The 15,170-nt window shown below is 46.9% G+C and overlaps 1 protein-coding gene across 1 annotated transcript; it reads right to left on the bottom strand.

Moving 5' to 3' along the window:
* Window positions 1-325: 325 nt before the first annotated feature.
* RPS29 (ribosomal protein S29) lies at window positions 326-5,524 on the bottom strand. The gene is made up of 3 exons (XM_063947540.1): window positions 5,416-5,524; window positions 2,862-2,961; window positions 326-462 (listed from the first exon to the last, which is right to left on the bottom strand). The coding sequence occupies exons 1-3, from the start codon at window positions 5,475-5,477 to the stop codon at window positions 454-456; spliced, it is 171 nt and encodes a 56-aa protein (XP_063803610.1). The 5' UTR covers window positions 5,478-5,524; the 3' UTR covers window positions 326-453.
* Between the last annotated feature and the right edge of the window lie 9,646 nt (window positions 5,525-15,170).

Here is a 15,170-nt window from a genome sequence, read left to right as displayed (position 1 = left end):
TAGGATTCACCAGCTGTATAGTGGAAACTATTTATAGAATTAGGCAAAGGTACATTTACAATAAGCTGGTGTTCCCAGAGTTTGTAATTGTACACTGGCAAGACGATGACCTCTATCCAGTAGAATATGGAAACCATTGTATTTAGAGTATACCACTAAAATGTAGATTCTGTACTTAAATTATCACTGAATATCCATTGTGGATTCCATTGTTGTTCTGAGTAACTTTGACCGCCTACTCTATCAGATGCTCCACATCCTGTTGTGATTATGTAGGAATAAGTAATTATATTTATAAAATGGAATAAAAACAGGAGAAACAGACTTGTGAAGACTGCACCAATTTTATTTGTTTATGTACAAATCAGGGTTTCCTCTGAAGTCTCCTGTGGGTGTTGATGCAGGTGGAACGTCTGGTGCGATTCTGGTCATAGATCTTGTACAAACAGCCAATTAATCCAGCTACAAAACAAGAATACAGATGTCACACTAAGAATACACCAACAAAACAGAGGGACTGGCCATACAGCTAAAGATTTATTATCCAATCTGGCTAGTTGGAATGAAAATGTGGTAATGTATGGAAGCAAATGACAGTTACCATTTACTCAAGGGGCAGACTAGATGGGCCAAGTGGTTCTTATCTACCGTCAAATTCTATGTTTCTATGTTTACTCCAAAATGCCAAAAATGGTCAAAGTAGTTTAATCAAATGGATTTAGCCAATTTGTCTGTTTGACCATTTTTCTGACATTTCGGAGTAAATGGTCAATTATTAGCTGGTGTTTAGGAAGGATATACATAAAGCATGTACTGGTTACAGTTGGAAGTGTCTCTCCTAAAGTCTTTTTGAGCAAAATTGAAGCAGTCATATTTATTCCGACTGTTTTGCTTGGTTCAATTCTATTCATGCAATGTCAGTGCTAATCCAGGTATTAGCCTTTACATAAATGCAGACACCCAAAATACAAATGTACTACTTCTGTAAGACAAATAAAACATCAGCTTTTCATTAAATAAACACGTGCCCTCATTATCAGATGCCATGGATCACACCTAACTGGAGTAACTGCTGCTAACAGGACACTTCAAATACAGGACCTAATTCAAACCTGATTGCTGTGCTGCAAGTTACACTGTCCTACGATCAGAGAGTTGCCATCCAGGGGGAGTGAAAATTCACCCTGTGCAATCATGTGTGTATGCTGTGCAAAAAAAATTCCCCTCAGTCAGCGGACAGTTGCAAAGCCGTTCACATCAGTCACCATCGAATGTTTTTCCCATTCTGTGCAGAGCTCAATTCGTACTCATCCAGTGCGACCCAAACAGGCTGAGTGGGGCAGGAGCCAGCATCACACACCATCCCTGAAAACGATTGGGAACGCCTGCATTTTTCCGGACACACCCAGTTAACACCCACAAACAGCCTCTTCCTATCACTTTGGGAACACCCGTGCGATCAAAATTTACACACCATCCTGTCGCTGTAGTTCGATAGTCGCCCGCTGTGCGAAGACGCACAGCAGCAATCAGGTCTGAATCGGGAGCTCGAACGGTACTGTCTGAGTGCGCACAATTAAGTTGCCTTAATGAATCACAAGATGTAGGGTAACACCTTAAGCCCCAAATACCGATTTCTCTAGAACAAAGTATCTTGGATTCATATGGGCGCCTAAGACAATCACAATATTTGCTACTCCTTGACAAAGATCCATAAAGGATTGAAACGCATAGGTAGGGCAGTCTGTGATAGAGGGGACGCTATCCAGTGAGGAGAGGACGCTTGGAGTGATAAAACAGGGCCAGTTTCCATCATCACCACCACCACCTCCTCAATCTCCAGCCCGGGTATGCCGGGTTTTCTTAAAAACGCCAAAACCTGTTTCGGCCATCTATTCTTCATGTTTGGAGTAGCTCACAGCAAATATGGGCAACGGTATTAAGGAACCTTAATAGACACATCTACTCTGCAAACTATACAAGGTTTTGTATGCGAGTGCTTTGTATAAGGGGGCATCCCCTGATCGCTCTATCTTTGGCTTACACACTTTGGCTATCTTTGGCTTACACACCAGTATCTCATCTGTGAGTTCTATAGATAAGGAGGCATCCCCTGAAACTATCTTTTTCCTGGTGGAAGTATCTTATTTAATCGGAGGTGGTGATAAGACGATAAACAACCTACACTTGTGAGTGGTTGGATATAGGGGGTAACCCCAGTATATCACTGAATCATTATTTTGGACTTGTTGTATCCAAATTGTCATTAGAAGTGTGCATATACCCGTACTGTATTACACGAGGATATATGCCTCTGTTTTCTTTTACATGTCTAAAACAATAAAAACAACATGAGGAACATCTTAGAATGTGTCAAACCAGGGGAGTACAGATTTTTGTTTATATATTAGGTCTGAATCAGGCCCACAGTTTTGTTTGACAGGACAGCTGTCAGACACAGAACACCCTATTTTCCTGGTCATCACAAAACAAACCGCACTGGCAACATTTACCAAGTCTAAGTGCTGATCTGCTAATTCACCTTTCATACTACATCAGCCATCAATCTTAAAGCAGTACAATCACACTGAAGCATAACACAAAGCAGAGGCCAACACTTGCACAAGTCAGCAAGTTGTTAGAATTCAGCAGTACATCACCTTGCCGCATTCACACTGTATGGGATTTTGCTCATCAAGCTTTAACTACAATAATGCCTCTGAATTCACTAAGCAAAATGAAGCTCCCTCTGGAATAGGTAGAGGTTTAACAAATGTTAGTAGACTGTCAATAAGCCAGGATTGGATATATCCCCAGTCCAGCAGCTTGTCAGTGGCAAGCACAGCATAAGGAGTACCTACCTTAACAAAGCCGATGTCCTTGGCATACTGCCTAAAGCATTGCCGGCACATGTTCAGCCCATACTTGCGGATCAGTCCATGCCTATTAGAGCACACACGGCTGTAAAGTGGAAACATACGTGATTAATGTAAACAATCTGCAATAGCCAAACACACATTACCAGTTGTAAGAAAACATGACCAAATGACAGAAGGGGGGGAGGCAAGGTTCGTAGTGTTTTGTTACTTAAATACTACAATACATTCTTACTGCTTACCGTTACATTACGCCTGGCAGCAATCCCGCTTACTCATTTATTTAGTATTCTGTGCAGAATTGGCATATCAGCTTATATAAGCAAGGCCAGCCACACAGTCCTAAAGAACTATTGTCCTGTACAGGAAATCATGGTTTGGGAAATTAATTATGGTAGTGATGGACATCGATGGTGGATGTTTGCTAACCATCGATGTTTTTCTTTTGATGTTAGTGGTTTTACCATTCGATGGTGTTCCGATGGTTTACAGTTTCTTTAATTCATGACAGCTGCACTGTCCCTTACTCCTTCCTCTCTGTTGTGTGTCTGTTTCAGGGCATCTTGGGTTTGTTGGAGGCTGTTTGACTGTCTGCCTCAGACGTGCCTGCTCTGATACCTCCGCTCTCTAGGCTGCTGCTAGGCAACAGGGCACAAATCAAGCTCTGATTGGTACTCACTCCCTCAGAGTGCATCCCTCGTCTCTGCAGCAGCTACACAGCTCATGAGGTTGTCATTGTTGAGAAAAGATAACCACTGCGCTTGGAGTCAGAATCAGAAGACACTGTCCTCCTGACTCCTAGCATGTCACACGTCTGTGTGTGCTGTTGTGGTCCAGTCCAACTCTAGCAACTAAGACATTCTGCAGAAAGGCGCTCCACCTCCGACTCCTCCCACTGCTGACAGACGCTTTGCCCACCTCCTCTCCGTCCAGGCTGCAACTCCACCCCCTCTCCGGCCATGTGGTTATATTCCATATAACCGCATCAGTTACAATCCCGGTCCCTGCCCCTAACCCCGCCCACTGCCAGCTTCGCTGAAGGGGTATTGCGCATGCCCAAATGTTTTTTTTACATATCATATGAATAATGTTTTCCATCTAATACTTTTGATGTGATGGTTAGTTACCATCACATTGAAAGTTTAGATGGTGGAAGCCCAGCCATCATTTGATGGTTGGCTTCCGATGTCCATTCCTAATTAGGGGAGAATTCAATACTTATGAGTTGACACATCACACAGCAAAAAATAGTTGAGAAGCGGACCAATTGCTCATAGCAACTAATAAGCCCATCATTCTCTGGGATGAAGTTAATAAATGCTTCCTCACAACCGACTGCCACAGGAACCAACTTCTCCACTAGATACATCAACCCCATGGCCTGGGAACTATTGCACGACGCCCTTGTGCAGATGCCAGCACTATATGGAGTTAATTTAATTTGGAGACGTGCACATAAAAGCCAGATGTACAGTACTCCCTAATTTGCATACTTCACAATGCCATCCCCCCTAGCATGGATTGAGATTAGAAACAGTTGGTTGGCAACCATTAATATTCCCAGTTTCATGGAAATACCTTTTTCTTTTGATATTGGGTTTGCAACGGTTGCTTCCTAAATATACTGGGTTCAACCTGCTTTCAGCTGTGGACACCCAGATGAGATGTCTGATGCACGTGTGTGAACATCCTGCCCAAAATGACACACATGCAGTCCACACATCGCTGGGGAAATCTACTCTGCAGTGTAAGCTTTATTTTGGGTGAATATGGGGCACAATCAGCACAACCATGGGCACCTAAATGCATACCTCCCAACATGACCATCTCCAGGAGGGACACAATGCTCTGCTCCTGGTCTTCCCTCTTAATGTATGATTGCAGTCACCTGTGCCTAAACACCGGTCTTAGCCAACTGTTCAAAACAAGTGATGGCAATCATACATTAAGAGAAGTCCAGGAGCAGAGCATTGTGTCCCTCCTGGAGAGGGTTGTGTTGGGAGGTATGTAAATGGCTGCAACAGCACATAGGTATCAATTATAGGCAAAATTGTGGACTAAGTGTTTGAACTCTAATTGTAATAGTTCTAAAATCTACCCAACAAAGGGCTAATTATGATGATCAGGGTTATTTGGGGTATTTATCCCCTGAACTGTTGTCTAAGGGTAAGCTTCGATTAGCTATGCTAGACCTGTGTGTGTGTACGGGGTGAGGGTGTCATGTTCTGAACTTAAGCCCAATGTAACACAAAAATTATCTTTTCTCTCTCGGTCTATAACACACATTAGTGCTGGGTACTATACACGTGCAGTCTATAGTGAGCAGTGACGGAGGGCTTAGCGATACGCATCCATTTTATTCATTTTCCAGCTTCAGTCCCCCCTATAAAGGGGGCAGCCACACCGGCCGCCATGACACACCGCATGCGGCCTGTCCCCACGCTGTACCCCATCCCCCGCCAGGCGCCCAAATACCTTGGCCCCTTCCCCCCCCCAAAAAAAAATCCCCGCCGCGCAGATCGAGCCGCCGGACACGCACCAGGAGCGGGATCCCTGGCCGAACTTCCTGGGGTGGCTCCAGTACAGCTGCTGGTGACCCATCTTCTCCGACTCGCAGCTCGGGGAAAGGAAGAGGCGGAGCCGCGCAAGCGCTAATCAACATGCCCGGCCCTCCCGGCATGCAGCGCGGCGAGGCCTAGCCTTGCTCCCGGCGTATCCCAACATGCAACGCGAGCACCAGTTACCACGGAGACAGACATGGAGGTCTTTTTTTATTCCGCTTAAAAACTTTATTGCGAATGATACAGACAATTGACACTATACGTGTTTTCGTGTTTTCTTATTTCGCTTCCTACTAGGAGACAATTTAATGTACATAATAATAACATCGATTATTGGGCTCCAACTTGTCCCGCTTTTCCCAGCACAACCCACCCACCCATTCTGTATCTCACAAAGCTTATTTTCCCATTATTTAACAAAACTGGTAGTCCAACCTTTTGGGCTTGCTATCCCCAATATAATACTGATTTACAGGGTTTATTTATTGTGAGCCTATAGATAGGGTAATCTGTATACTTACTAGAGATGTGCACCGGAAATTTTTCGGGTTTTGTGTTTTGGATTCGGTTCCGCGGCCGTGTTTTGGATTCGGATGCGTTTTGGCCTAACCTCCCTGAAATTTTTTTGTCGGATTCGGGTGTGTTTTGGATTCAGGTTTTTTTTTTCTTCAAAAACCTCTCAAAAACAGCTTAAATCATAGAATTTGGGGGTCATTTTGATCTAAGCTAAGCGACCCAAGTGGCCGACACAAACACCTGGCCCATCTAGGAGTGGCACTGCAGTGTCAGACAGGATGGCACTTAAAAAAATTGTCCCCAAACAGCACATGATGCAAAGAAAAAAAGAGGTGCACCAAGGTCGCTGGATGGCTAAGCTAAGTTACCCAAGTGGCCGACACAAACACCTGGCCCATCTAGGAGTGGCACTACAGTGTCAGACAGGATGGCACTTAAAAAAATTGTCCCCAAACAGCACATGATGCAAAGAAAAAAAGAGGTGCACCAAGGTCGCTGGATGGCTAAACTAAGCAACCCAAGTGGCCGGCCTCCCTCCACATTTTTGTTCTCCATCTTTTAATGTGTGGAATTATATGCCAGTAATATATCAATAGCAATGGCCTACTGTACCGTACTGCTATATATATATATATATATATATATATATATATATAGGTACTGGTGGTCAGCAAAATTCTGCACTGTCCTCCTACTATATACTGCGCACAACTACAATGCAGCACAGGTATGGATAGTATACTTGACACAGAGGTAGAGCAATGGACTACTGTACCGTACTGCTATATATATATATATATATATATATATATATATATATACTGGTGGTCAGCAAAATTCTGCACTGTCCTACTATATACTGCGCACAACTGCAATGCAGCACAGGTATGGATAGTATACTTGACACAGAGGTAGAGCAATGGACTACTGTACCGTACTGCTATATATATATATATATATATATATATATATACTGGTGGTCAGCAAAATTCTGCACTGTCCTCCTACTATATACTGCGCACAACTACAATGCAGCACAGGTATGGATAGTATACTTGACACAGAGGTAGAGCAATGGACTACTGTACCGTACTGCTATATATATATATATATAGATACTGGTGGTCAGCAAAATTCTGCACTGTCCTCCTACTATATACTGCGCACAACTACAATGCAGCACAGGTATGGATAGTATACTTGACACAGAGGTAGAGCAATGGACTACTGTACCGTACTGCTATATATATATATATATATATATATACTGGTGGTCAGCAAAATTCTGCACTGTCTTCCTACTATATACTGCGCACAACTACAATGCAGCACAGGTATGGATAGTATACTTGACGACACAGAGGTAGAGCAGTGGACTACTGTACCGTACTGCTATATACATATATACTGGTGGTCAGCAAAATTCTGCACTGTCCTCCTACTATATACTGCGCACAACTGCAATGCAGCACAGGTATGGATAGTTTACTTGACACAGAGGTAGAGCAATGGACTACTGTACCGTACTGCTATATATATATATATATATATATATATATATATATATATACATACTGGTGGTCAGCAAAATTCTGCACTGTCCTCCTACTATATACTGCGCACAACTACAATGCAGCACAGGTATGGATAGTATACTTGACACAGAGGTAGAGCAATGGACTACTGTACCGTACTGCTATATATATATACTGGTGGTCAGCAAAATTCTGCACTGTCCTACTATATACTGCGCACAACTACAATGCAGCACAGATATGGATGGATAGTATACTTGACGACACAGAGGTAGAGCAATGGACTACTGTACCGTACTGCTATATATATATATATATATATTGGTGGTCAGCAAAATTCTGCACTGTCCTCCTACTATATACTGCGCACAACTACAATGCAGCACAGGTATGGATAGTATACTTGACGACACAGAGGTAGAGCAATGGACTACTGTACCGTACTGCTATATATATATACTGGTGGTCAGCAAAATTCTGCACTGTCCTACTGTATACTGCGCACAACTACAATGCAGCACAGGTATGGATAGTATACTTGACGACACAGAGGTAGAGCAATGGCCTACTGTACCGTACTGCTATATATATATACTGGTGGTCAGCAAAATTCTGCACTGTCCTCCTACAATGCAGCATAGATATGGAGCGTTTTCAGGCAGAGAACGTAGATATTTGCAGCACACTGAGCACAGATATTTGCAGCACACTGAACAGTGAACACAGAAACTGAGAGAACGCAGCCACGTCCTCTCGCTATCATCTCCAAAGCACGACGCGCGGCTCCTTATATATAATACGAATCTCGCGAGAATCCGACAGCGGGATGATGACGTTCGGGCGCGATCGGGTTAACCGAGCAAGACGGGAAGATCCGAGGCGGCCTCGGAACCGTGTAAAATAGGTTAAGTTCGGGGGGGTTCGGATCTCGAGGAACCGAACCCGCTCATCTCTAATACTTACAGATGTACTTCATTAGCACTGCCATTTTATTAGGTACCTATTAATGCAGACAGCAATCATGTAACCACTGCTAAATGTATGCGGTCATGGCCAAGATGCTCAGTTGTTGTCCATCCAAAAATAAGAATTTACTTACCGATAATTCTATTTCTCGTAGTCCGTAGTGGATGCTGGGAACTCCGTAAGGACCATGGGGAATAGCGGCTCCGCAGGAGACTGGGCACATCTAAAGAAAGCTTTAGGACTATCTGGTGTGCACTGGCTCCTCCCCCTATGACCCTCCTCCAAGCCTCAGTTAGGATACTGTGCCCGGACGAGCGTACACAATAAGGAAGGATTTTGAATCCCGGGTAAGACTCATACCAGCCACACCAATCACACCGTACAACTTGTGATATGAAACCCAGTTAACAGCATGATAACAGAGGAGCCTCTGAATAGATGGCTCACAACAAGAACCCGATTAGTTAACAATAACTATGTACAAGTATTGCAGACAATCCGCACTTGGGATGGGCGCCCAGCATCCACTACGGACTACGAGAAATAGAATTATCGGTAAGTAAATTCTTATTTTCTCTGACGTCCTAGTGGATGCTGGGAACTCCGTAAGGACCATGGGGATTATACCAAAGCTCCCAAACGGGCGGGAGAGTGCGGATGACTCTGCAGCACCGAATGAGAGAACTCCAGGTCCTCCTCAGCCAGGGTATCAAATTCGTAGAATTTTGCAAACGTGTTTGCCCCTGACCAAGTAGCTGCTCGGCAAAGTTGTAAAGCCGAGACCCCTCGGGCAGCCGCCCAAGATGAGCCCACCGTCCTTGTGGAATGGGCTTTTATTGATTTAGGCTGCGGTAATCCTACCGCAGAATGCGCCAGCTGAATAGTGCTACAAATCCAGCGCGCAATAGACTGCTTAGAAGCAGGAGCACCCAGCTTGTTGGGTGCCATCAGGATAAACAGCGAGTCAGTTTTCCTGACTCCAGCCGTCCTGGAAAAATAAAATTTTCAGGGCCCTGACTACGTCCAGCAACTTGGAATCCTCCAAGTCCCCAGTAGCCGCAGGCACCACAATAGGTTGGTTCAAGTGAAAACCTGAGACCACCTTCGGGAGAAACTGAGGACGAGTCCTCAACTCTGCCCTATCCATATAGAAAATCAGATAAGGCCTTTTACATGACAAAACCGCCAATTCTGACACACGCCTGACCAAGGCCAACAGCATGACCACTTTCCACGCGAGATACTTTAGCTCCATGGTTTTAAGTGGCTCAACCAATGCGACTTTAGGAAATCCAACACCACGTTGAGATCCAAAAAGTGCCACAGGAGGCACAAAAGGAGGCTGAATATGTAGTACTCCTTTAACCAAAGTCTGAACTTCAGGCAGTGAAGCCAGTTCTTTCTGGAAGAAAATCGACAGAGCCGAAATCTGGACCTTGATGGACCCCAATTTGAGGCCCAAACGTCACCCCTGCTTGCAGGAAGTGCAGGAATCGACATAGTTGAAATTCCTCCGTCGGGGCCTTCATGGCCTCCCACCAAGCAACAAATTTTCGCCAAACGCGGCGATAATGTCTTGCGGTGACATCCTTCCTGGCTATGATCAGGGTAGGGATGACTTCCTTCGGAATACCCTTTTCCTTTAGGATCCGGTGTTCTACCGCCATGCCGTCAAACGCAGCCGCGGTAAGTCTTGGAACAGACAGGGTCCCTTCTGCAGCAGGTCTTGTCTGAGCGGCAGAGGCCAAGGGTCCTCTGCCAGCATCTCTTGAAGTTCCGGGTACCAAGCTCTTCATGGCCAATCCGGAACCCCGAGTATGGTTTTCACTCCTCGCCTTCTTATTATTCTCAGTACCTTGGGTATGAGAGGTAGAGGAGGAAACACATAAACTGACTGGTACACCCACGGTGTCACTAGAGCGTCCCCAGTGATCGCCTGAGGGTCCCTTGACCTGGCGCAATATCTTTTCAACTTCTTGTTGAGGCGGGACGCCATCATGTCCACCCGTGGTCATTCCCAGCGGTTTACCCGCATTTGGAAAACTTCTGGATGAAGTCCACATTCTCCTGGGTGTAGGTCGCCCATCGGAGAATCCTTGTGGCTTCTGCCATCATGGCGATGGCAGAAGCCACAAGGATTCTCCGATGCTTCCTGTGCCGCCCTGTCTGTTTACATGGGCGACCGCCGTGATGTCGTCTGATTGGATCAGTACCGGCTGGTTCTGAAGCAGGGGCCTTGCTTGGCTTAGGGCATTGTAAATGGCCCTTAGCTGCAGAATATTTATGTGAAGTGAAATCTCCTTGGAAATTTCTTCCCTGTGTGACTGCACCCCAGCCCCGAAGGCTGGCATCCGTGATCACCAGGACCCAGTCCTGTATTCCGAATCTGCGGCCCTCTAGTAGATGAGCCCTCTGCAGCCACCACAGCAGCGACACCCTGTTTCTTGCTGACAGGGTTATCCGCTGTTGTATCTGTAGATGGGACCCGGACCATTAGTCCCACAGGTCCCACTGGAACGTCCTTGCGTGGAGTCTTCCGAATGGAATTATGCTTCGTACGAAGCTACCATTTTTCCCAGGACTAGTGTGCATTGATGTACCGACACCTGTCCTGGTTTTAGGATGTCTCTGACTAGAGATGACAACTCCTCGGCTTTTTCCACTGGAAGAAACACTCTTTTCTGGTCTGCGTTCAGAAACATTCCCAGGAACAGAAGACGTGTCGTCGGGACCAGCTGTGACTTTGGAATATTGAGAATCCAGTCGTGCTGTTGTAGCACTTCCCGAGAGAGTGCTACCCCCACTACCAACTGTTCTTTGGACCTCGCCTTTATCAGGAGATCGTCCAAGTACGGGATAATAAAAACTTCCTTCTTGCGAAGGAGTATCATCACTTCGGCCATTACCTAGGTAAAGACCTTCGGTGCCGTGGACAACTCCAACGGCCACGTCTGGAACTGATAGTGACAGTCCTGTACCACATATCTGAGGTACTCCTGGTGAGGGGGGTAAATGGGGACATGCAGGTACGCATCCTTGATGTCCAGGGAGACCCTGTAATCCCCCTCGTCCAGTCTCGTAATAACCGCCCTGAGCGATTCCATCTTGAACTTGAATCTTCTGATATAAAAGTTCAAGTATTTTAATTTCAAGATGGGTCTCACCGAACCGTTGCGGTACCACAACCACTGTGGAATAGTAACCCCTTCCTTGCTGAAGGAGGGGCACCTTGACAATCACTTGTTGTGATTATAGTGTTGAATATCCACCAACACCGTCTCCCTGGCAGAGGGAGGTGCCGGTAAGGCAGATTTTAGGAAACGGCGGGGGGAAGAACGTCTCGAACTCCAGCCTGTACCCCTGAGATACTACTTGAAGGACCCAGGGATCCATGTGAGAGAGCCCACTGTCCGCTGAAATATCTGAGACGGGCCCCCACCGTACCCGGGTCCGCCTGAGCAGCCCCAGCACCATGCTGTGGACCTACCGGACGTAGGGAGGACTTCTGCTCTTGGGAACTAGCTGTGTGTTGCAGCTTTTTCCTCTACCTTTGCCTCTCGGCAGAAAGGATGAGCCTCTAGCCCTCTTGCTTTTCTGGGGCCGAAAGGACTGTACTTGATGATACGGTGCTTTCTTTTGTTGTGGGGTAGCCTGTGGCAAAAAAATCAATTTCCCAGCAGTAGCTGTGGAAACGAGGTCTGAAAAACTATCCCCAAACAGTTTTACCCCCTTATAGGGCAACTTCCATGTGCCGATTCGAGTCGGCATCGCCTGACCGTTGCCAAGTCCATAACCCCCGTCTGGCGGCAATGGACCTAGCGCTTATTTTTGATGCCAGCCGGCAAATATCCCTCTGTGCATCACGCATGTATAAGACCACGTCTTTTATATGCTCTATTTTCAGCAAAATATTGTCCCTATCCATAGTTATTTTCCGACAGGGAATCTGACCACGCTGCGGGAGCACTGCACATCCATGCTGAAGCAACGGCTGGTCGCAATATAATGCCCTAGTGTGTGACCATATCTTATAGGGTAACCTCCTGCTTTCTATCAGCAGGTTACTTCAGGGCGGCCGTACCCGGAGACGGTATTGCCACCTTTTCTGATAAGCGTGTAAGCGCTGTATCTACCCTATGGGGTGTTTCCCCGCGTGACCTATCCTCTGGCGGGAAAGGGTACGCTGCCAATAACCGTTGTAGAAATTATCAATTTCTTACCGGGGGAAGACCACTCTTCCTCACACACCTCATTTAATTTCTCAGATGCAGGAAAAACTACTAATAGTTTTCTCTCACCAAACACAATACCCTTTTATGTGGTACCTGGGGTATAATCATAAATGTGTAATACATTTTTCATTGCCTCAATCCTGTAACGGGTGGACCTATTTGGAGGGTACACCAGTCTCATCGATGTCGACACTGGAGTCAGTATCCATGTCGACATCTGTGTCTGTTATCTGAGGTAGCGGGCGATTTTAGAGCCCCCCATGACATTTGAGACGCTGGAACAGGCACAAGCTGAGTAGCCGGCTGTTCCGTGTCGTCGACCTTTTATGTAAGGAGTTGACACTTTCACGTAATCCTTCCATAAGTTCAACCACACCGGTGTCGACCCCGCAGGGGGTGACAACATATTTACAGGCATTCGCTCCGCCTCCACCTCATTATCCTCCACATACCTGTCGACACAGCTGTACCGACACACAGCACACACACAGGGAATGCTCTGATAGAGGACAGGACCCCACAAAGCCCTTTGGGGAGACAGAGGGAGAGTATGCCAGCACACACCAGGGCGCTATATATCACAGGGATAGCACCTATAAAAAAGTGTTTTCCCTTATGGCTGCATATATATTGTATACTGCGCCTAAATTGTGACCCCCCTCTCTTTTTAACCCTTTCTGTAGTGTATTAACTGCAGGGGAGAGCCAGGGAGCTTCCCTCCAACGGAGCTGTGAGGGAAAAATGGCGCCAGTGTGCTGAAGGAGATAGCTCCGCCCCTTTTTCGCGGACTTTTCTCCCGCATTTTTATGGATTCTGGCAGGGGTTAATGTACATCCATATAGCCCTGGGGGTTATATGTGATGTATTTTTGCCAGCCAAGGTGTTAATATTGCTGCTCAAGGCGCCCCCCCCCCAGCGCCCTGCACCCATCAGTGACCGCAGTGTGAGGTGTGCATGAGGAGCAATGGCGCACAGCTGCAGTGCTGTGCGCTACCTTGATGAAGACTGATGTCTTCTGCCGCCGATTTTCCGGACCTCTTCTTGCTTCTGGCTCTGTAAGGGGGCCGGCGGCGCGGCTCTGGGACCGGACTCCGAGGCTGGGCCTGTGTTCGATCCCTCTGGAGCTAATGGTGTCCAGTAGCCTAAGAAGCCCAAGCTGGCTGCAAGCAGGCAGGTTCGCTTCTTCTCCCCTTAGTCCCTCGATGCAGTGAGCCTGTTGCCAGCAGGTCTCACTGAAAATAAAAAAACTAAAACTAACTTTTATCTAAGAAGCTCAGGAGAGCCCCCTAGATTGCACCCTGCTCGGTCGGGCACAAAAATCTAACTGAGGCTTGGAGGAGGGTCATAGGGGGAGGAGCCAGTGCACACCAGATAGTCCTAAAGCTTTCTTTAGATGTGCCCAGTCTCCTGCGGAGCCGCTATTCCCCATGGTCCTTACGGAGTTCCCAGCATCCACTAGGACGTCAGAGAAATGGGGAATACATTTATTACCAGTTTATATAGCGCACACATATTTCCCAGCGCTTTACAGAGAACGTTTGCCCATTCAAATCTATCCCTGCACCAGTGGAGCTTACAGTTTATATCCTCACGCACAATAGCGTTAATTTTAGGACTGTACGCAGTTAGGGCCTCAGTGGAAATTAAACCCATGACCTCAGTGCTGTGAGACAGTAATACTAACCATTACATCATCCGTGCTACTGTAATATAAGTGACTTTGTGTACGGCAGAATTTGAGTTTCCCAAACTCCACCATTACCATACCTCCCAACTGTCCCAATTTTCGCTGGACAGTCCCGCTGTCCCACCCCGCGTGCCGCAGTGGGGGAAGGGGGCAGTTGGGAGGCTCCTGCACTCTCTGTCCTGCTTAGCAAAGCAGTGGTGAAGACACTGTGCGCATGCGCACAGCGTCTATTCAGTGCAGACAGTGGGAGAGAGGGCATGCCAGCAGCTCACAGAGCGCTGGGCATGCCCCCTCAGTGACGAAAATGGGGGCGTGGCTCACGATTGTGGGTCCTCCCACAAAACCACGCCCACTTTTCGGGAGTGCGCGCAGCTTCACCGCGCATGTGTCCCTCTTCATAGGAGGACAAAGTTGGGAGGTATGCATTACAGTTCAGGTTTTAAGAATATCCATGCTTGAGTCCAAATGGTTATCAAATTAACTGAGGTACTAATTAAGTCACCCATGCTCATCATGGATACCCTTAAAAAGTGTACTGCAATGGAGCAGTTTAGGAAACTCTGGTCTATGGAATGATTGTTGGTACTGTAGAGCAGAGGCGTAACTTGGGTAGGGCGAGCATGGCACGTGCCCTGGGCGCCGTGACGGGCACAGCTAAGGGGGGTGCCCGCACCGCCGTCCAGGGCATTGTTCCCGCCCACGCACCCACAGCCGCCCGCAGACGTTGCCCGCAGCTGCCGCCACTGCCAGCGCACCTGTACGCCGCCGAGCAAGAACAGCTGTGGTGTTCAGCGGCG

This window comes from Pseudophryne corroboree, chromosome 12 (genome assembly GCF_028390025.1).
Source record: "Pseudophryne corroboree isolate aPseCor3 chromosome 12, aPseCor3.hap2, whole genome shotgun sequence".
Taxonomy (NCBI): Eukaryota; Metazoa; Chordata; class Amphibia; order Anura; family Myobatrachidae; genus Pseudophryne; species Pseudophryne corroboree.
Note: the sequence above shows the minus strand (reverse complement) of the source record. Positions and strands in the feature narration are given on the sequence as shown.

What these genes read in the sequence shown, in the direction of transcription:
- RPS29 (XM_063947540.1), bottom strand. Translation starts at nt 5,477, where the DNA reads ATGGGTCACCAGCAGCTGTACTGGAGCCACCCCAGGAAGTTCGGCCAG. An exon ending in GGCCAGGGATCCCGCTCCTG is followed by an intron (nt 2,962 to 5,415) that starts GTGCGTGTCCGG and finishes TCCACTTTACAG; the next exon opens with CCGTGTGTGCTCTAATAGGC.